We start from the raw sequence: 20,996 nt of genomic DNA on the forward strand, positions 1-20,996 counted from the left end.
TTAAAGGAGCAGGGGAGGAAATGCATTGGGGAGGAAACGGGAGAAAGTGGGAGAGAGGAAGGCGAGAGCAACCGGAAGTTGCTTCGTCAACCACAGGAAACAAAATGACGCCCAGAGACAATTAAAGGGGCGGAGAAAAGGGAGGATCTAATGGCGAAGAAACTGCGCAGCCAAAAAAAGGCGCTTAACAGGTAATACACAGTAGAAGCAGGTGCGGATTTTAAAAGCAAATTCAGGTTTTTGTCACATCCATTTAATCCGGAGTTAAAGGCAAAAGCAGTAGAATGCATGCGCATTGGCTAAAACGTCAAGTAAACAGTCCAAATTAAAACAATCTGCAAAAAACACCAGATGCATATTTTTCTGGCATGTAAACAGGCACGAAGTCTCTGATTTGCTATATTTCTGGTCCCAGCATAATGTGAAGATAGGATTGCTGTTCCCATCATGCCAGTTCCCATCCGCTCAGTTGAGGTGTCATTTCTTCCTTATGCTAGCTGAAGATACTACAGCTGTATGAATGGTAGTCCTGTTGTGCACATTCATTCTTAGCAAGGGATGACTGCTTGCATGTTGTAAGTGTTAACAGTTTTCTACCATAAAACTGCTACCAAAACAGAGTCATCCCCTCCTATTCTGGAAACGGCACCTTTTTCTTTAAGACCTTTTGAACATGAGGATTTCCTACAGAAGTAACCCCCACCCCACCCCCTGCACAATTCAGGGAGGGAACACAAGGGGAGCAATACTTGGATTGCTGAAAACATGCCTCTGCACCAATGATGATAAAGAAGCAGGAACCATTTGGGAGCCAGGCAACTCATAGTTTCCAGCAGAAAATGTCTAACAAAATTTCTACACTAGGTTAACCAGTCAGTGAATAACTTCCCTTGACCCTCCTCCCCATCAAATAAGGCTTGAACAAACAGAGATCTTCCCACACATCCTTGAAAAGAACAAACTGCTGGCATAAAGGAAGAAGCAAATTCCTTAATTTATGTTAATCATTCGCTAGCATCAGCTCTGTGACTGCCCTCTTATGTTCATACATTAACTACGTGTTTACTACCCTTTAAAGCAGGGGTGAGGAAGCCTTATTTTCTTTCAAGGGCCACATTCCATCAGTGATATTCTGTCGGAGTCCATATGCCAGTGGTGGGTAGGGATGTCAGAGAACTCCGACAGAAATGGGAACCAACATTTGCTTATTTGTCTCACATCCAAAATGGACATCAATCTAGTGAATACGTATAAGTATTCATTGTTGTTGTTGTCAGTCTGCAAATGAAACATAATTAACAAGGGTTTTGTGTTTCATTGCATTGAAATAAATGGCCTTTGCACTGAAATGAATAGTGTAGAATAGCTTAATGTAATTAATTACATAATTAATTATGTAAAATTCCACCACAGCAGACAGTGAGATCAATAATATTTTTGTTGGGAGACATACTGCAGCAGAATGGAAACAGCACTGCATGCAGCAATTATGGGAAGGAACGGAAGTCAATGTCTTCTTACATCCCTAGTGGTGTGCAAGCTATCTCCTTCTCCTTCTCTCTCTGCCGCTGTCTTCCCCCTCCCCCCCCATCTCTCTCGCTCTCTTCAAGTTGCAGGGGGATGGGAAAGAATTAGGCCAAAAGCCACATGTGCCCCACTCCTGATATAAATAAAGTTTTTCAGCCTGTTATTAATCTTAGTTGATTGGAATGTTCATGATGTCATTATTATGATCATCATAATTACTTATGCCAGATTGGATCTCTTTGAAGCAATTATTTCTAGAATATTGCCTGCAGGGGTAAGGTTCCCAGTCTGCCAGGGGAGTGTACTTAGGGGAAGGACTGTGGCTCAATGGTAGAGCATCTGCTTTTCATGCAAAAGGTCCCAGGTTCAATCCCTGGCATCTCCAGTTAGAACTGTGAATGTCCTCTGTCTGAAACCCTGGAGAGCTGCTTTACTCAGTATAGGGCATCGTCCTACATTCCTACATATCACCAATTTTATTATGGGAATTACCAAAATTGGTGAAAACTCGGTTGCTTCAAGTGTCAGTTACAGGGCAGTACTAAGCAACATGGCAAGAGAGTTGACCAACAGAAATGAACTGAGAAGTGCAAATTGGTGGGGGTGACGACGACGACAGCCTTCCATATCATGAGAAGCCATCGGATCATCATATAAGAGAGACAAGTTAAGCCAGGATCTTTGGCATACCAATTCTGTGCTTTGTCACGGAACTGTGGTCCTTCCCAAGGTCTTTCACTAATGAGGCAAACATATTAATCAATTTAGGGACCTGTGCACATAGTGTGTGTGGGGGGGAAGGAAATATATTCCATGTCACAGCTCTTAGACAGGGTATTGCTATCCAAAGATTCTTGGTTTGCTGCCATAGGTGTATATAACTATGGTAATGTTTTCTAGATAGTTCAATGTGCTGGTACTGGTGTACAAAGGCCTATGCAGATTGGGACAGTGATACCTAAAAGATTGTCTTATATACCCAACTGAGCACTGTGCTCGGGAATTGTTTATGTACTATTTTTAATTGCTTTTACATTTGTTTAATGTTTTAAATTGTATTGTTTGTGTTATAACTGCATATTTTATTGTTGAAACCTGCCCTAGGACCTTGTGGTGAAGGGTGGGAAAGAAATCTAATAAAATAATTAAATACAAATTTATAATTCTACTATATACTACTACTATAATAATATGTATATAATCCTACTGCCTATGGATGTGAAAGCTGGACAGTGAAAAAAGTGGAGAAGGGAAAAATCAACTCATCTGAAATGTGGTGTTGAAGGAGAGCTTTGCGCATACCATGGCCTGAAAAAGACAAATAATTGGGTGTTAGAACAAATTAAACCAGAATTATCACTAGAAGCTAAAATGATGAAACTGAGGTTATCATACTTTGGACACATAATGAGAAGACATGATTCACTAGAAACAACAATAATGCTGGGAAAAACAGAAGGGAGTAGGAAAAGAGTAAGACTAAACAGAGATGTATTGATTTCATAAAGGAAGCCACAGACCTGAACTTACAAAATCTGAACAGGGTGGTTCATGACAGATGCTATTGGAGGCCACTGATTCATAGGGTCGCCATAAGTCGTAATCGACTTGAAGGCACATAACACACACACAGTCCTACCACCTCTTGGATTATGGGTTTCTCCAATTGTCCCTGACCTTTTTCTTTCTAATCTATCCAATTATTTGGAGAAGGGCAATGTTCATAAATTGTATGTTTTGGCTTGAATTGAACTAAATATAGCAGCCAGATTTGAAGCTGGGGAGTGTTAGCCTCTCCCAACTAAGCCATTTCCTAATTGACCACTCCCACTACTGAGGCTATTGCGTAACAGCAACTATTGCCTGAGGTTTAAGGGGGTAGGGAGGGGATGTCTGTTGGTATTTTCCTGAAATCTGGAACTAGGAGTGCATGCCTCGCTCAGTAGTTGCCACCCTGGCCTCCTGCTGGAAGGGCAGGATATAAATCAAATAATTAAATAAATAAATAATAGTGTAGTGGCAAATTCAGAAGCACAGGGTCCCTTCATAATAGTCATAGCCACACCCTCTCACAGCCATGCTCCCTTCTAAGATTATGCAACCTTTGAAGTTTATAGAATGATCTGGCCAGGCTTGAATACTGTTTTCTGCTTCTTTGTCACTGTCACCATTTGACAGCCCTTTTTTGCTGTCAGAGATATTGCTTGAATGACTGAATTCAGTGTCTAACATGTTTATCTCCTGCTAGAGGCAGTGTGGTGTAGTGGTTAAGGTGTTGGACTACGACCTGGAAGACCAGGGTTCGAATCCCCACATAACCATGAAGCTCACTGGGTGACCTTGGGCCAGTCACTGCCTCTCAGCCTCATGAAAAACCCTATTCATACGGTTGCCATAAGTCAGAATCGACTTGAAGGCAGTACACACACATACACTACTGCTTGATTATGTTGATGGGATGCTACCCTCGGGATTCATTGTCTCTTTTTCTGCAATTACTGAATTCTCTATCTCTGTGACTTGGCTTTTTGAAGTGGGAACAATAGGACCTCCTTTCACTCTCATTGGCTCCAGTGAGTAGGAAATGCCGAGGAAGCAAATTAGAAGACCCTTCTCAGTGGTTAACATAATTAGGGCTGGTGCCAAGAATGACTGGGGCCTTGGGCACCAGCCTGCCTGGGGCCTTGGGCACCAGCCTGCCTGGGGCCTGCAGCGCTGTAGCCCAACACCCCTCCCATACAGGCAACGCGGGCTAATAAGCCCACCCATGCACCCCACCCACCTCTCGCATTGTGTATTACTTTCTAGTGAAGTCCAATTAGGATTGCAGCCTGAGTAGCAAAATGCAGGTGTGGTGAATTTATCAGAGTTCTGTTTTGAAGCTTTGACTCCCCAGCAGAAGTGTGTGATCACCCCACAGCTCAGCCACTCTCAAGCATCTAAGAGCAAAGTGCCCTTGCTGAACAGGGACGTCACCAGCCGGGTGCGGCAGGTGTGGGCCGCACCCGGGTGACACCATGGAGGGGGGTGACACCAGAGCTGCCCGGCCCCGCCCCTAGGCTGCGGACGGCACCAGGTCCAGGAAGAAGCGGGACAGGCAGAAGCCGCTGAGGGCCGGTGGAGAGCTGAGCTGCCTGCCCGGCCTGTGCGGCACGGCACGTGCGCTTAGACGTCATCGGAGGCGCCGCATGAGGTAAGGGCGCCAGCGGCCTGGATGATCTCCCGCGGGTCGGGGCCTCAGGGTCCAGACTCCAGGATTTAATCACTGGGAGAGATCGTCAGCCTGGAGCGTGCGCGCAAGTGACCAGCCACTCCTGTTGATGCCCCTGGGAGGGCATGCGGCGGAGGTCCGCACCCCCCCCGCACTCCTGCTAGTGACGCCGCTGTTGCTGAGCAATGACCCTGCAGCTCCAGTCGTCTCCATGGCCAAAGCTCACATGAGCTGGGATAAGAGGATGTTCCACTGGGTTTACCTGGGTGCCGCTAGGCACTCGGGTGCAGATTCTGTATCTTGCGTAAGTGACTTTGGCAGCTCAGTTTCTCCTGTGTGAAATGACACAGTAACAGCAGAGCTGACTGGAAACGGCAGCTGCTTCCAAATGTGGCAGGTCACCCATCTGCAAGTGAGAATTGGCTGGAGGGAGCATACACACACCTATGCTGAAAGATCACTTTGTTCCTGGGTACAAATCAAAGTGCTGTTTGTGCTTGGCTAAGCCCTAAACAGCTTGGACGCAGAGTACTTTGGTGAATGCCTCTATTTCCCAGGCAGGCTAGAGAGTACATGCCAGAGAACACCTTGTGCTCTAAAAGATGCAGCGCTGGAGGTAAATGCTGTTTAATTCTAGTGCAGAATGTCTGGAAGATGTTGTCCAGTCACAGTGCAGCCTTTGCTGGCACTTCCACTCTAATGATGTATTGGTTTTCCAATTACATTTCTAATGCATTTTAGTCACAGAAATACCAAGAGCTGGAGCAATGCCATTGCAACAGCATTTTTTCCTCCAAGTTTAGGCTGCTTAGTAGCTTTCTGTGTCAGGTGGAAACCTGCAGCCCTCCAGATTATTATTACACTATTATTACACTACATTTACATCCATCTTTCCTCCAAGGAGCTCAAGGTAGTGTACATGGTTCTCCCCCTCTCCATTTTATCCTCACAACAACCCTGTGAGGCAGGTTAAGCTGAGAGATAGTGACTGGCCCAAGCTCACCCTGTGAGCTTCATGGCTAAGTGGGGATTTGAACCCTGGACTCCCAGCTCCTAGTGTGATGCTCTTACTACTACACTACACTGGCTCTATACATCATCCTCATCATCACTGTGTATTTGCATGCCGCCTTTCCATAACAATTTATGCACAAGGCGGCTCACAACATGAACAGAAAAAAGTTACACAACTCACTGTAGGAAATAAATTCAAATGGTCAATAAGGAAACAAAAACATCATAAAAAACATACAATAAATTGATACATCCTTATAATTCCTAATAAAAGCCAACAATAAAATACAGAAGCATAATCCCAATAACAGCAAAACAAAAAACCGACCATCAGAAACATCTGTATACATGGACATCTGTAGATGTTGTTTGGACTATAACTCCCATCATACCTGACCACTGGCCACCCTGGCTAGGGCAGATGGGAGCTGAGAGACCAAGAACATCTGGATGGCCACAGGTTCCCCATCCTTGCTCCACAGAGCTGTGGCGAGATGGCTCCAGTCCACTCAGTGCTGCATGCATGCCCTGTCCTTTGCAGGATCACGAGAACCAGCAGCAGATCAAGGCACAAATGGAGATGAGTTCTGAGGCAACAAGAAATCGGACCTTTAACACAGTATTAATGGCGTACTAATTTCGGGTAGCATTCAGACACAATTCTCCCTTTGGTGGAGAAAGGATTATAGCTGGGCTGAAGCCAAAAGGAGGCGGGAGTTTAGACGTAGCCACTGTTACTGCACTCTAAGCTTTGATTCCTTATTTAAAGTCAGCAAGGCGTTACAACAACTCATGCAGAGATCCTCCACCCTGGCGGATCCTCATCCGCTCAGAATCTCCCACCTCACACGGATGATCTGCAAGGGCAGCAGTGTCCAACAGTTATTTCATATTTGCCAAACTTGTGGCAAATGTGTTAATATTTTTGCTACATGAAAATTAACTGTTTTAAGGGTAGAAAAATACATAATAATGTTTTGAATTATTTACAGATAGAATTAGTGAGAAATCTGACATTTTCATTAAGTATTATCAGGCATAAAATCAGGTAGACTACATCTCAACTCCGCCTCCACATTTTCATCCAACAGCCGTGACTTATATTTTGATTTTTACCATTTTTACCACAGAAAAAGTTGATTTGCGGAGCCATGTTCAACCAAAAATTGAAAAGCACCAATTGAGCACAGATCAACAACCATTTCTCCACATGTTGCGAGTGGCAGCTCTGTTGGATACCAAGGGTGGTGGAGGAGCCATTACACGCACGCTCTGAACACGTGAGTGGCCAGGCGAAGCCGTCTGAACAGCGATGGTTTATTTTATTACAAAACCGATGCCCTGTGAGTATATTTTGAACATAAGAGCCCTTTTTCGCCCTTTAGAACAACCAGTGCTTTTAATTTGGCTCCGCGTTTAACTTATTTTCTCTATTTCTCGGCAGCCTTAGAACGAAGTCCTCAGGACAGCTCATAATGAGGCAGTTTAAGCAATTACAAGACAGCACGGGTAGCACGGGCACATTCAGAGGGGCGGGTGGGAAATCTTATCTTACAGTCACCCTCCGACTTTCGAATGCCGCCACAGAGCTTGGAAAAGTTACTTTTTTGAACTACAGCGCCCATCAGCCCCAGCCAGCATGGCCACTGGATTCGGCTGATGGGAGCTGTAGTTCAAAAAAAGCAACTTTTCCAAGCTCTGCCGCTACGTTCAGAACCGGCTGTTTCTTGCATTTTTCTCAGCCTCCCCTCAGCCCCTTTGGTCGTAGGGGGTGTGTCGGTAAAAACTGGCAGGGATCTACCTTCCTCCAATTCCCGGCATGCAACCCTAACCCCACCCCCCTTTAACTTCCACTCCTGTGGGACTCAATTCCTCTCTCTCTCCCCCTCCGGACCAAGTGCTAGTCGCGTCGTAGTACAGCAAACATGGCTACAAGGCAGCAGCTGGGTAATGCACTCGAGTGTCGTGGCCGGAATCTTTGCGTTGCACTTTCTTTGCTATTAAGAAAACAATCCCGTTTCCGAAGTGTCGCTGCTACTGCAGCAGGCTCCGCCCATCTCCAGGGGGTGAACGCAAAACTAACCCTTTGTTGTCCTTGTGCGGGAGGAAGTGTGCAGCGGGGCCCTGTGCATTATGCAGGACAAGAATTACTAGGAGGCTTTGGTTGGCGGGACTTTGTATTGCAGTCCTCTCTTCCAGCCCGATCCGTGCGTGTTTTATTCTGTAGTAGGCCTTCAGAAGTGAAGGTAGGGAGTAAGGAGGCTTCTTCCCAAGTGACTGGCACTCTCAGGCTGCAATTCTGTAGTCGTTCATATAGGAGTAAGTGCCATTGGACTGGGTGGGACTTGCTTCTGAGAAGAGCCAAAGCAAAAAGTGGAAATCTGTGCTTTTAAAACGAAATTTGAATGTATTTATTTATTAGGTGCTATCCCACCCTTCCTCCCTGTAGGAGCCCAGGTAATCAGTTTTAATAGAAGAATTAACTGCATTTGATAGAATTAACTGCATTTGATAGAAGGATTAATTGAGTGGTTAATCAGTTTTGATAGAAGAATTAAAAGTTTTAATCCCTTCAGCAGAATCAAGCAATGAAGCTGTTCCTGGACTGTACTATCAAGCTTAGGTTAAAGGTTGTGCTTTTGAACGTTTCCCTAGAAAGTGAAATGTCTAGGGAAGTCTACCTGAGACAATCTTGACTTACTGGTTTCTGTTGGTAGAGATACATTTTTTTTCCTCCATGGAAAAAACATTCAAACTTGCTGCCCCCATGTGTGTCTTGAAGTTCAGGGAATTCTTTACCACTTTGACTCTAGCGAATGTGTAATAAATTGGATTTAAGAGAATTTCATGCTTGGGAGCGTAAGATGCAAATGTGCACAACATCAAAATTGCCACCCTAGAATCCTGTTGAAGGAAAAGTATAAATCAAATAAAAAATAAATTGGAGTTTCTGGTTTCTGAACATTTTGCTTCTGAACATATGGCAACTGTGGCTCTGGATGGACATTACAAGAAGATGGCAACAAAACAGACTATGTATTTGTGGTCAAAACCAAATGGACTCAGTGCATTGTATTTTAATGTGCCCTCTTGTGCATTAACTTAATAGAGAGGTTTTTGAAACCTTGGATAACTAGTGGGAGTATGGGCACCCCCTTCAACATTCTGTCCCCGTCCCCATGGGACCAGACTTTACACAAGGTATGAGATCTGTGTTCAGATCTCCCAAATTCTGTTGTTCCCTTTTAAAAAGTGAAGAGGATTTCTGAACATGATAGGACATGGTTCTGAGGGAGTGGTATTTTAGCACTTTCCTTCATCTGCAATTTCTCCAGTCTGAATCTTGTGCTTTGGAGGTGGGGAGGGAAAATACATCTGAACTGTGTTGTTTATCATGATCCTAAAGATGTTTATTTGGATGCCAGGTCCATTTTTGTGAATGCAACTTATTTCCTGAAAATGTGTTGAAGGATTGCAGCTTTAATGAAGCTGGTATTACACCTTGACCCTAAACATATCTGCTTAGAAAACTTCCAGTGAATACTTCCATGTTAAGAATGCACAGGACTGCAGCCTTATAAATGCTTAATTTTCTCTGTCGTACAAGATGGATATTTGTGCTGTTGGGCATTCTACTGCATGTTAATGTTCTCCTTAAAGTATGATCTTTCACTTCCTTTTAGCTTTGTTCAGTGTCTCAGACAAGACCGGCTTGGTGGAATTTGCAAAATGCCTCAGTTCTATGGGTTTGGGTTTGGTTGCCTCTGGAGGAACGGCAAAAGCTCTTCGGGATGCAGGCCTGAATGTCAGGTAAATCACAAGATCACACACCAGATGACGTAATTCATAGTAATTGGCATCCCCTGGTTCTATATCGCAAACTGAGATTGGGATGGCGGCTTCGCATGTTAATGCCAAACCTGTAGATTGGTCTTATGGGAACAAAGCCCTGTGCTTTTGTGTTCTGTGCCACAAACATTTGTTAGTTACTTCCTGGTTTGCAGAAAACGATAGTTTGCTGTTGGTTCTAAACCGGGTTTGTTCTTGGTTTGCACAGCAAGTTCAAAACATAGTTTGCTAGTTTGGATGAGTTGGCAAACTATGGTCAGTTCAAACCAGAGACTAGCTAACTAAGTAGAGTGCACAGGGTGGAGTGGGGTGGAGGAGAGCATGCAAGCACTTGTTTGTTTCCATAGGACTAAATGATAGTTTGGCAGTACCTGTGAGTTGACCTGGTCATATATTGAAAGAGTAGTTTGGGGAAAAAATAATTTGGTTGTGTGTAATGGGTTAAATGCAAGTCTTTGTGGGTTGTAGAAATAGGTTTGTAATTCAGTGCACATTTACTTGAGAGTGAAATCACCATTGTACATACTGAAATATAACCTCTTGAGTAAATAAGCACATCATTGGACTACAAGACTAATAAGTCATATTCAAAAGTGAGAAGACATTTTTTTAAAGTTATGTTTCAAGCTTCAGTTGGTATAGTGATGAACAAGATTTTGCAAATATTTCAGCATAAACAAACGGAAGTATTATTTTGAGAGAGTATCGAAATTACTTTGTTGTAGTTGTTGTTATGTGCCTTCAAGTTGATTATGACTTATGGCGACCCTATGAATCAGTGACCTCCAAGAGCATCTGTCATGAACCACCCTGTTCAGATCTTGTAAGTTCAGGTCTTTGGCTTCCTTTCTGGAATCAATCCATCTCTTGTTTGGCCTTCCTCTTTTTCTACTCCCTTCTGTTTTCCCCAGCATGTGAATCATGCCTTCTCATGATGTGTCCAAAGTATGATAACCTCAGTTTCATCATTTTAGCTTCTAGTGACAGTTCTGGTTTAATTTGTTCTAACACCCAATTATTTGTCTTTTTCGTAGTCCATGGTACGTGCAAAGCTCTCCTCCGGCACCACATTTCAAATGAGTTGATTTTTCTCTTATCCACTTTTTTCAGTGTCCTACTTTCACATCCATACGTAGAGATTGGAAATACCATGGTCTGAATGATCCTGACTTTGGTGTTCAGTGATACATCTTTGCATTTGAGGACCTTTTCTAGTTCTCTCGCAGCTGCCCTACCCAGTCCTAGCCTTCTTCTGATTTCTTGATTTCCAAATTAGTAGGCTTTGACAATAGACTGCTACTCTTATGGAACTCTGTGTGTGCTGAAGCCCTACATTGCTATTTACAGGTGCTTATTTTACATGTTTAGTATTAATTCTGCTAAAGCAGTTAAGAACATAAGAAGAGCCTGCTGGATCAGGCCAGTGGCCCATCTAGTTCAGCATCCTGTTCTCACAGTGGCCAACCAGGTGCCTGGGGGAAGCCTGCAAGCAGGACCCGAGTGCAAGAACACTCTCCCCTCCTGAGGCTTCCGGCAACTGGTTTTCAGAAGCATGCTGCCTCTGACTAGGGTGGCACAGCACAGCCATCATGGCTAGTAGCCATTGATAGCCCTGTACTCCATGAATTTGTCTAATCTTCTTTTAAAGCTATCCAAGCTGGTGGCCATTACTGCATCTTGTGGGAGCAAATTCCATAGTTTAACTATGTGCTGAGTAAAGAAGTACTTCCTTTTGTCTGTCCTGAATCTTCCAACATTCAGCTTCTTTGAATGTCCACGAGTTCTAGTATTATGAGAGAGGGAGAAGAACTTTTCTCTATCCACTTTCTCAATGCCATGCATAATTTTATACACTTCTATCATGTCTCATCTGACCCGCATTTTCTCTAAACTAAAAAGCCCCAAATGCTGCAACCTTTCCTCGTAAGGGTGTCGCTCCATCCCCTTGATCATTCTGGTTGCCCTCTTCTGAACCTTTTCCAACTCTATAATATCCTTTTTGAGATGAGGCGACCAGAACTGTACACAGTATTCCAAATGCAGCCGCACCATAGATTTATACAACGGCATTATGATATCGGCTGTTTTATTTTCAATACCTTTCCTAATTATCGCTAGCATGGAATTTGCCTTTTTCACAGCTGCTGCACACTGGGTCGACATTTTCATCGTGCTGTCCACTACAACCCCGAGGTCTCTCTCCTGGTCGGTCACCGCCAGTTCAGACCCTATGAGCGTATATGTGAAATTCAGATTTTTTGCTCCAATATGCATAATTTTACACTTGTTTATATTGAATTGCATTTGCCATTTTTCCGCCCATTCACTCAGTTTGGAGAGGTCTTTTTGGAGCTCTTCGCAATCCCTTTTTGTTTTAACAACCCTGAACAATTTAGTGTCGTCAGCAAACTTGGCCACTTCACTGCTCACTCCTAATTCTAGGTCATTAATGAACAAGTTGAAAAGTACAGGTTCCAATACCGATCCTTGAGGGACTCCACTTTCTACAGCCCTCCATTGGGAGAACTGTCCGTTTATTCCTACTCTCTGCTTTCTGCTTCTTAACCAATTCCTTATCCACAAGAGGACCTCTCCTGTTATTCCATGACTGCTAAGCTTCCTCAGAAGTCTTTGGTGAGGTACCATGTCAAACGCTTTTTAAAAGTCTAAGTACACTATGTCCACTGGATCACCTCTATCTATATGCTTGTTGACACTCTCAAAGAATTCTAATAGGTTACTGAGACAGGACTTTTCCTTGCAGAAGCCATGCTGGCTCTGCTTCAGCAAAGCTTGTTCTTCTATGTGCTTAGTTAATCTAGCTTTAATAATACTTTCTACCAGTTTTCCAGGGACAGAAGTTAAGCTAATTGGCCTGTAATTTCCGGGATCCCCCCTGGATCCCTTTTTGAATATTGGCGTTACATTTGCCACTTTCCAGTCCTCAGGCACAGAGGAGGACCAGAGGGACAGGTTACGTATTTTAGTTAGCAGATCAGCAATTTCACATTTGAGTTCTTTGAGAACTCTCGGGTGGATGCCATCCGGGCCTGGTGATTTGTTAGTTTTTATATTGTCCATTAAGCCTAGAACTTCTTCTCTCGTTACCACTATTTGTCTCAGTTCCTCAGAATCCCTTCCTGCAAATGTTAGTTCAGGTTCAGGGATCTGCCCTATATCTTCCACTGTGAAGACAGATGCAAAGAATTCATTTAGCTTCTCTGCAATCTCCTTATCGTTCTTTAGTACACCTTTGACTCCCTTATCATCCAAGGGTCCAATCGCCTCCCTAGATGGTCTCCCGCTTTGAATGTATTTATAGATTTTTTTGTTGTTGGTTTTTATGTTCTTAGCAATGTGCTCCTCAAATTCTTTTTTAACATCCCTTATTGTCTTCTTGCATTTCTTTTGCCAGAGTTTGTGTTCTTTTTTATTTTCTTCATTCGGACAAGACTTCCATTTTCTGAAGGAAGACTTTTTGCCTCTAAGAGCTTCCTTGACTTTGCTCGTTAACCATGCTGGCATCTTCTTGGCCCTGGCGGTACCTTTTCTGTTCTGCGGTATGCACTCCAGTTGAGCTTCTAATATAGTGTTTTTAAACAATTTCCAAGCATTTTCGAGTGATGTGACCCTCTGGACTTTGTTTTTCAGCTTTCTTTTTACCAATCTCCTCATTTTTGTGAAGTTTCCTCTTTTGAAGTCAAATATGACCGTGTTGGATTTTCTAGGCAATTGGCCATTTACATGTATGTTTAATTTAATAGCACTATGGTCACTGCTCCCAATCGGTTCAACAACACTTACATCTCGCACCAGGTCCCGGTCCCCACTGAGGATTAAGTCCAGGGTTGCCGTCCCTCTGGTCGGTTCCATGACCAACTGGTCTAGGGCATAGTCATTTAGAATATCTAGAAATTTTGCTTCTTTGTCATGACTGGAACACATATGTGGCCAGTCTATGTCTGGGTAGTTGAAGTCACCCATTACTACCACATTTCCTAGTTTGGATGCTTCCTCAATTTCATATCTCATCTCAAGGTCTCTCTGAGCATTTTGATCAGGGGGACGATAGATCATTCCCAGTATTAAATCCCTCCTGGGGCATGGTATCACCACCCACAACGATTCTGTGGAGGAGTCCGCCTCTTTTGGGGTTTCGAGCTTGCTGGATTCAATGCCTTCTTTCACGTATAGAGCGACTCCGCCACCAATACGTCCTTCCCTGTCCTTCCGATATAGTTTATATCCAGGGATAACCGTATCCCACTGGTTTTCTCCATTCCACCAGGTCTCTGTTATGCTCACTATATCAATGTTCTTCTCTAAGACCAAGCACTCCAGTTCTCCCATCTTGGTTCGGAGGCTCCTAGCATTAGCGTACAGGCACTTGTAAGCAGTGTCTCTCTTCAAGTGTCTTTGGCACTTGTGGTTTGGCCTGTGGCAGTTTTGCCCTTCTGAATTTATCTCCTGTGCTCCTGCTCTCACAATGCCTACTTCTAGGCCTACCCCTTTTAAAATTTCATCATTTCTTTGGTCTTTATCCCAGGGGAGATGTTTACTCCGAACCAGACCTTCCTCAGCTCCTGTCGGGTTTCCCCCCCTCAGTCAGTTTAAAAGCTGCTCTGCCACCTTTTTAATTTTAAGTGCCAGCAGTCTGGTTCCATTCTGGTTCAAGTGGAGCCTGTCCCTTTTGTACAGGCCCGGCTTGTCCCAAAATTTTCCCCAGCGCCTAACAAATCCAAACCCTTCCACCCGACACCATCGTCTCATCCATGCATTGAGACTGTAAAGCTGTGCCTGTCTGGCTGGTCCTGCACGTGGAGCTGGTAGTATTTTCAGAGAAAGCCACCTTGGAGGTCCTGGCTTTCAGCATCCTACCTAGCAACCTAAATTTTGCTTCCAGTTGAGTTCAGTGGGAGGACTTCCTGATAATTATGCATAGGATTCCAGCCTAAGACATTTTGAAGCCTAAGTACAGCTACTTTTCTTCATGTTCATTCGTAGTTACTTTTCCCCCTCCTCACTGTCAAACTTAACAGTGGAAGTTTCTGAAGGCAGGGACCTGTCTCTTTTGCTTATATGAGACAATGCCACACACTGCTAGTAACAGTAATGGTAGTCTTCAGAACATAGGTAGTTGCAGTATACGTCAGTTTCTTCCGCACTGTCAAACAGGCTGTCCCTATGGTAGGGGTGAAATTTACGATTTTTCTTCCTACAGACTTTGTTGCATCCTCTTTTAATGACAATCATTTAGAAATGAAGAAAGGTGAATTTAGCGTTTTCCCCATAGGATATAAAGCCTTTGGACAGGAACAGGAAGAGATTATGCTTCCATCTTGGCTGGTGCCAAGCAAAGTCTCCATCCCCCCATTACTAGGGTTATTTTCATATGCTAAAGAGTTTTTAGTACCATTTTGAGGTCTTACTTTTGCTTCCTTTGGATTGACAAATGAAAAGCATCCGCCAGCCTACAAGGCCAAGTAATGGCTCTGTCTGCTGTTAGGATCATAGGAAGCTACTTTATACCAAGTCAGACCACTGGCCTATCCAGTTTATTTATTTGATTTATATCCCACCCTTCCTCCCAGCAGGAGCCCTTGGGCGGCAAACGAAAGTACTAAAAACACTTTAAAACATCATAAAAACAGACTTTAAAATACATTAAAACAAAACATCTTTCAAAACATTTTTTAAGTATATTGTTAAAAAAAACCCTCTAGTTGTCTAATGACTGGTAATAGCTCTCTAGAATTTCAGGCAGGCATCTTCTGCATTCTTACCTGGAGATGCCACAGAGGTATAGGCCCTTCTTCAAACTTCTAAAGTTATGTCCCTGTTTCCTCTGACATTCTGAGAACGCAAACCTTTTCATAAGTTCAGTTATCAGTTCTTTTTTCGTAAGTCCAGTTGTTCCTTGCCTTAAAAGTGACAAGCTGACCTTGAGTGTTCACAGTTCAGCAGTGCTACTATTGTGGAAGGGTTCAATAATTCTCTTCACTCAAAGTTGATAAATCCTAGATGGCAACTTCGTTTTCTTTTGCTGTGCCCTATCCTTGTTCTCTGGGACTTTTATCTCATCAGATTTTTGTTACATCTTTAACTAGAGATGTTTCTTTTTGGTTTTAGCCTGATTTGTGGCTTGCTTGGCTGTGATCTTCCCTCTCCTTCTGTTACTGTATTTCTTACGCTTTTATTCTCAGAATAGCTCGATGAACATTTATTTGTCATGCAGAATAAAGAAGATAGAAATGGGGACTGGGGGGAGAGATGCAAGGTTTGTATGTGATCTGCACATTCCTGATACTCACCTGCGCGAGATGATTGTCAAGCAACCTGCTATACGTTCTCTGACATCACTATTCTGATGCAGTCCTGACCAAATGTGGAGGACTTGAGCAAGCCTCCTTAAATCATGATTTAGAAATCAGGAGATGTGAGCATCTTTAAAAGAAAAGAAAAGAAAAAATGCACTAAACTTTTAGCACAGGTGAGCCATTGTATTTTTCAAGACTGTTCCTGACCACAAGGGCTTAAATTGATTAAAAATGTTATTCACTGGAATCTATATAGATACTTTGCCTAGAACAATAGGACATAAAGTAGAATATTGGATCTTGTGGATCAAACCAGTAAGGTGTAGTGACAGACTAGGACCACGAAGCTTACTGGGTAACTTTGGGCTAGTTGCTATCTTTAAGAACATAAGAAGAGCTTGCTGGTGGCCCATCTAGTGGCCCATCTAGTCCAGCATCCTGTTCTCAGTGGTCAACCAGATGCCAATGGGAAGCGTGCAAGCAGGACCTGAGCGCAGGAGCACTCTCCCCTCCTACAGTTTCTAGCAATTGCGTTATGGAAGCATATTGCCTCAGATGATGGAGGTGGAGCATATCCATCATGGCTAGAAGCCATTGATAGCCTTATCCTCCACAAATTTGCCCAGTCCTCTTTTAAAGCCATCCAAGCTGGTGGCCATCACTGCCTCTGGTGGGAGCAAATTCCATAGTTTTACTATGCACTTTGTGAAGAAGTCCTTTCTGTTGTCTGTCCTGAATCTCCCAACATTCCGCATCATTGGATGCCCATGAGTTTCTAGAGAAGGAGGAAAGCTTTTCTCTATCCACTTTCTCCATGCCACGCATAATTTTATACACTTCTATCATGTCATTTCTTGCTTGCCTTTTCTCTAAATGCTCATACGGGTTCTCTAAATGCTCATACGGGAATTGCTCCATCCCCTTGATCATTTTGGTTGCCCCTTCCTGAACCTTTTCCAACTCTACAATATCCTTTTTGAGGTGAGGCGACCAGAACTGTACATAATATTCCAAATGTAGCCGCATCATAGATTTGTGTAACAGCATTACGATATCAGCAGCTTTATTTTCAGTACCTTTCCTAACGATCCCTATCATGGGATTTGCCTTTTTCACAGCTGCCGCACATTGGATCAACATCTGCATTGAGCTATCCACTTTGACCCTAAGGTCTCTCTTTTGGTCAGTCACCACCAGTTCAGACCTCATGAGCGTATATGTGAAATTGTTATAATTATTAACATTACCCACCCTTCATCCAAAGGCCGAAGGACGGGTCACAAAAACTAAAATACAACATTAAAAAGAATTAAAAACAATCTAAAGTGGCAAAATTAACTTATTTTGCTCCAACGTGCATAACTACACTTTTGGCCTAACCTACTTCACAGGATTATTATGAGGATAAAATCAAAGATAGACATTTGTATGCTGCCTTGAGCTAAAAATATGTATTGTTGTTTTATTGAGGATAAGACTGAAGCATGTAAAGACTCCAAACATCTGTAAATCAGCTTTGTGCCAATATTTTTGCCTGGGTTTCTACTTCCCTCCCCAAATTCATTTTGGGATGTGTGAAAAAAGGAGGCAAGTGTGAGAAATTTGAAGAAATGTTCATGTTTTGTTTGTACTTATTTATTTATTACATTTATACCCCCCTTTCCTCCATGGAGCTGAAAGTGGCACACATGGTTCTCCCCCCTTCCCTTTTTTATCCTCACAACAACCTTGTGAGGTAGGCTGGGTAAGAGCAGTGACTTGCCAAAGGTCACCCAGTAAATTTCATGGCTGAGTGGGGACTTTAACCCGGCTAGTTACTACCCCACCCTGGCTCTCAATGGGGTTTGCCATTTGATCCTACCTTTTCACTGCTCCTCAATGATAATTATAATACCCTCTAGAGCTTTACTGTGCTCTGCAGGCAGCTTCTTGGCTAGCCACACTTCTTGGACCCCCCCCCCCCCGGAAATGGTCTTGCTTTAGCTTTCTCTGAGCAGGCATTTTAGGAACCCAGAGACAAAGTAGCCATCTCAAAGTTACTGTTGTTTTGTTTTAAAGATGAAAAGCAAGAATAAAACACCACACAACCACTTCACAAGAATTTTATGATAGGAGCAACTTACCCTCCCCAACCATTTCTTCCAAAGTCTCCTCTGAGAAAGTGGCAAAAAAAAAACACCACCACTTTTGCAGGGGGAAATAATTTGGTGAAATGGGGGGGGGAGGTGAGGATTCAGCGCAGCACGACTGTAAACCAACTGAGCATCGAATCTTTTTATTGTTTGTTTATAAATTTTGCACCTAAAACCCCAGTGTCAGACATAGCTGAGCTACTTTCCCACATACACTGACAATAAATACCACCAGAAGAGAAACTTGCCCTACAATCTGAAGTGCACTCTCTGAGTAGAATCGCTTTAAACCAGGGCTGCTAAGTCTCTGGATCCTGAGAGAGAGAGACTCAAAAGATGAATCTAGGAGAAAATGGGGGGGGGGACTGGGGGCATCACTTGGTGGATCAGAGGCCAGCTTTATATGCTGTTGAAGAGACAGAGTCTGATGGTTATAGACCACACAGCTGTTATCAAACTATCTGGCCAACCAGCTGAGAGCCTATCAGCTGTTTCACCCTAAGATTAATTCTTTCTCAAAGTCTCCTGGAGAAGGAGCCTGTTTTATGTTTTGTTTGAATTTTTGTTTTGTAAGCCCCTTTGAATTTTATGAAGAATTGTGGGGATGAATATTTAAATGAGAAAAAAAAATACAACCTTGAAACTTCAGGTTAGTTATTTATATAGAAAGATTTTTAGACCACTTAATTGGAAAACTCTTAAGCAATGCAGATAATATAAATTTTGAGACCTGGCTTGTAAATGGCTTGTGTGCTGTTTAACAAAACCCATGTCTCTATATTAGTAGCAGTCTGTGAGGTCAAGTGATGGGATCTTTCTCTACTCATCAAGTCTGCATGATAAAGTGAAAAACATCTTTCTCAAGGGCGGTTCCTTCTGCAGCTGCACCCAACTAAATGGTCCCCTTGGTGGTGGCTCCTAGTAACTGGGAACAAAAAGGAGGCAGGAGGGCAACACAAATTCCAGAATGGAAAAAAATATATTAATTTGTTTACAGAGCATGGATGAGGGCATGGCAGGGAGTTCAAGGAATGGGGAGTGTGGGGAGAGTATGTGTTAGTCCCACCACTGTCCAGCAGCCATAGCTCCTTGTCATCTCTCCATCGGATGTTCACGAGTAGTTGTTCTGTGTGGATCAGAATGATCCTGATTGAGCAACGATTCCCATTCCTTGCATTGAAGCTCCCTATGCACATATGTCAGTATGCCCATAGAGGCCTTTCTTCTAAGCAGGCAACAAGCTGGGGACATTGCATGTGAGAGTGGTACTGGTGCATGTGGTCGTGTGATCTTCTTCAAGTGTTCCTTGAGTGCAGAGGGGGCATTCTTCTGAAACCTCCTGGTGGGGTGGTATACATTTAAGTGTTGCTGAGAAAGGATGTCTTCAAAATATGTTGAGCTGTTGAATTTATGCTGGTATTGGCAGGTTCTATTTTGGCATCTTTAATCTGGGAAGGGGAATTCTAGCCTTCGTGTCTTGGTATGTTGTAGATCTAGGTTTTAGTCTTCTGTTTGTTTATTTATTTATTTAAAATATTTTTATCCTGCCCTTCCACCCTACAATAGGGCCTACAGGACAGCTCACAATAAAATCATGCACAATAAAAAACTCAAAAAATATTAAAATAGATAAAAATACATAAAGTACGATTGTCCTCATACCATTCAAGCTGATATGGGGTCAGAGTTAGATAAAAGTGACTAAGAGGATTAAGATAAAATCCATTGTTTTCTTGATTGGAGCACCAGATTAAATTTAACAAATGGTCAGACTTTTGGTACCTCTAGCTCAGTGTTGTCTATCCACTGTCTGGCAGTGAGTCTCTAGCAGCTCTCTACCAGGCCTTTCTCAGCCTTTTCTGAAGATAGGAGGAACTGACCCTGGGACCTTCTGCATGCAGATATATGCTCTACCACTGACAATGTCACCCTCACCTAGACTTCTAAAGGTGTGGTTTCTCTCCACATAAAATGAATGTGGGTTATTCACATATTTGTGTGTTATATTTCAGATAATGGCTGCTTTGAAATACAGTCCCAAGATTCTTTTCTGAAAATACACTTCCTCCCCCCCCCCCCCAAGTGCTATGTTGTCTTGGGCCTAGAGTCCTTTTAAGTTCTTTGTTGAATGCCTTTTCTGGTGAATTTTAGCTTAATTAGAGGGAGAGAACGCATTATTTGGTTGCAGTCATGTGAAAGGCATCTAATTCTTGTTAGATGTCGGGAGAGGCTGAGACCTCTCTTTCAGAAAGGAGCTGCTGAAAGCTTTTCTGTCCTTTTTGATGTAATTGATCATCTGGTTGAGCCTGTGTGCCATTAAGAGAGAAAATCCATTCAGCTAGACAAGCATTAAACAAAATACTCATTGAAGACCATGATAAAGGATTAGTCCAAGAGTAGGCAACGTGTGCCTCCCACGGACATTTGCACTGAAAATTTTTTATTTTCCAACTCCAGGCTCTAATAAATGATGTTGTAATCCTGTGGTGTCATATAATGCCTGTAGCATTTCTAAAACAAAAAGGAAACTCTGTCACCATAATGTTCTGGGGAGTTCAGAAACTCTGTCACCATAATGTTCTGTGTGGCATGGCTCAATTCCTTAACAAGTTGTCTTGAAATGGATTTTTATTAATTCCCAGTAGAGACATTCGTCCTCCCACTCGCCTTATGATGTAGGTATGTAGGTCAGTATTTTACAGATGGGTGATGAAGATGATGAGTTGCCACTAATAACTAAGCTTTCCAGATCTAAAATGCAAACTAGGTGTGTGTGTGATTAGCTCCCAAAGAATCCTGGGTATAAAAATATTAAATAATGCATTTACCTTGGAAAATCATACATTCTTCAGCTTAGGAGTGGTTATATTTCTAGGAGTTCAGACATTTATATCTAAGCCATTTTAATGACTGTACAGAGAATCTGTAGTAAAGGAGGTGTTGGGC

General features: G+C 42.9%; 1 protein-coding gene and 1 non-coding gene across 4 annotated transcripts in view; both read left to right on the plus strand.

Moving 5' to 3' along the window:
• The first annotated feature begins 1,837 nt into the window (after positions 1-1,837).
• TRNAE-UUC (transfer RNA glutamic acid (anticodon UUC)) lies at positions 1,838-1,912 on the plus strand. The gene has a single exon. It is a non-coding gene; the product is annotated as a tRNA-Glu (tRNA).
• A 5,161-nt stretch (positions 1,913-7,073) lies between these two features.
• The window catches only part of ATIC (5-aminoimidazole-4-carboxamide ribonucleotide formyltransferase/IMP cyclohydrolase), a 51,060-nt gene continuing 37,137 nt past the window's right edge, over positions 7,074-20,996 (plus strand). The window contains exons 1-2 of one of the 3 annotated variants that reach the window (XM_061607712.1): positions 7,074-7,095; positions 9,436-9,562. In XM_061607712.1, the coding sequence (XP_061463696.1) occupies positions 7,089-7,095; positions 9,436-9,562 (134 nt within the window). In that variant the 5' untranslated portion in view covers positions 7,074-7,088. Of the gene's footprint in view, positions 7,096-7,591; positions 7,700-7,978; positions 7,999-9,435; positions 9,563-20,996 lie in introns of those variants that run through there. The other 2 variants (XM_061607713.1, XM_061607714.1) reach the window with 2 other exon arrangements.

The sequence above is a fragment of the Rhineura floridana genome, chromosome 2 (genome assembly GCF_030035675.1).
Source record: "Rhineura floridana isolate rRhiFlo1 chromosome 2, rRhiFlo1.hap2, whole genome shotgun sequence".
In the NCBI taxonomy this organism is placed as follows: Eukaryota; Metazoa; Chordata; class Lepidosauria; order Squamata; family Rhineuridae; genus Rhineura; species Rhineura floridana.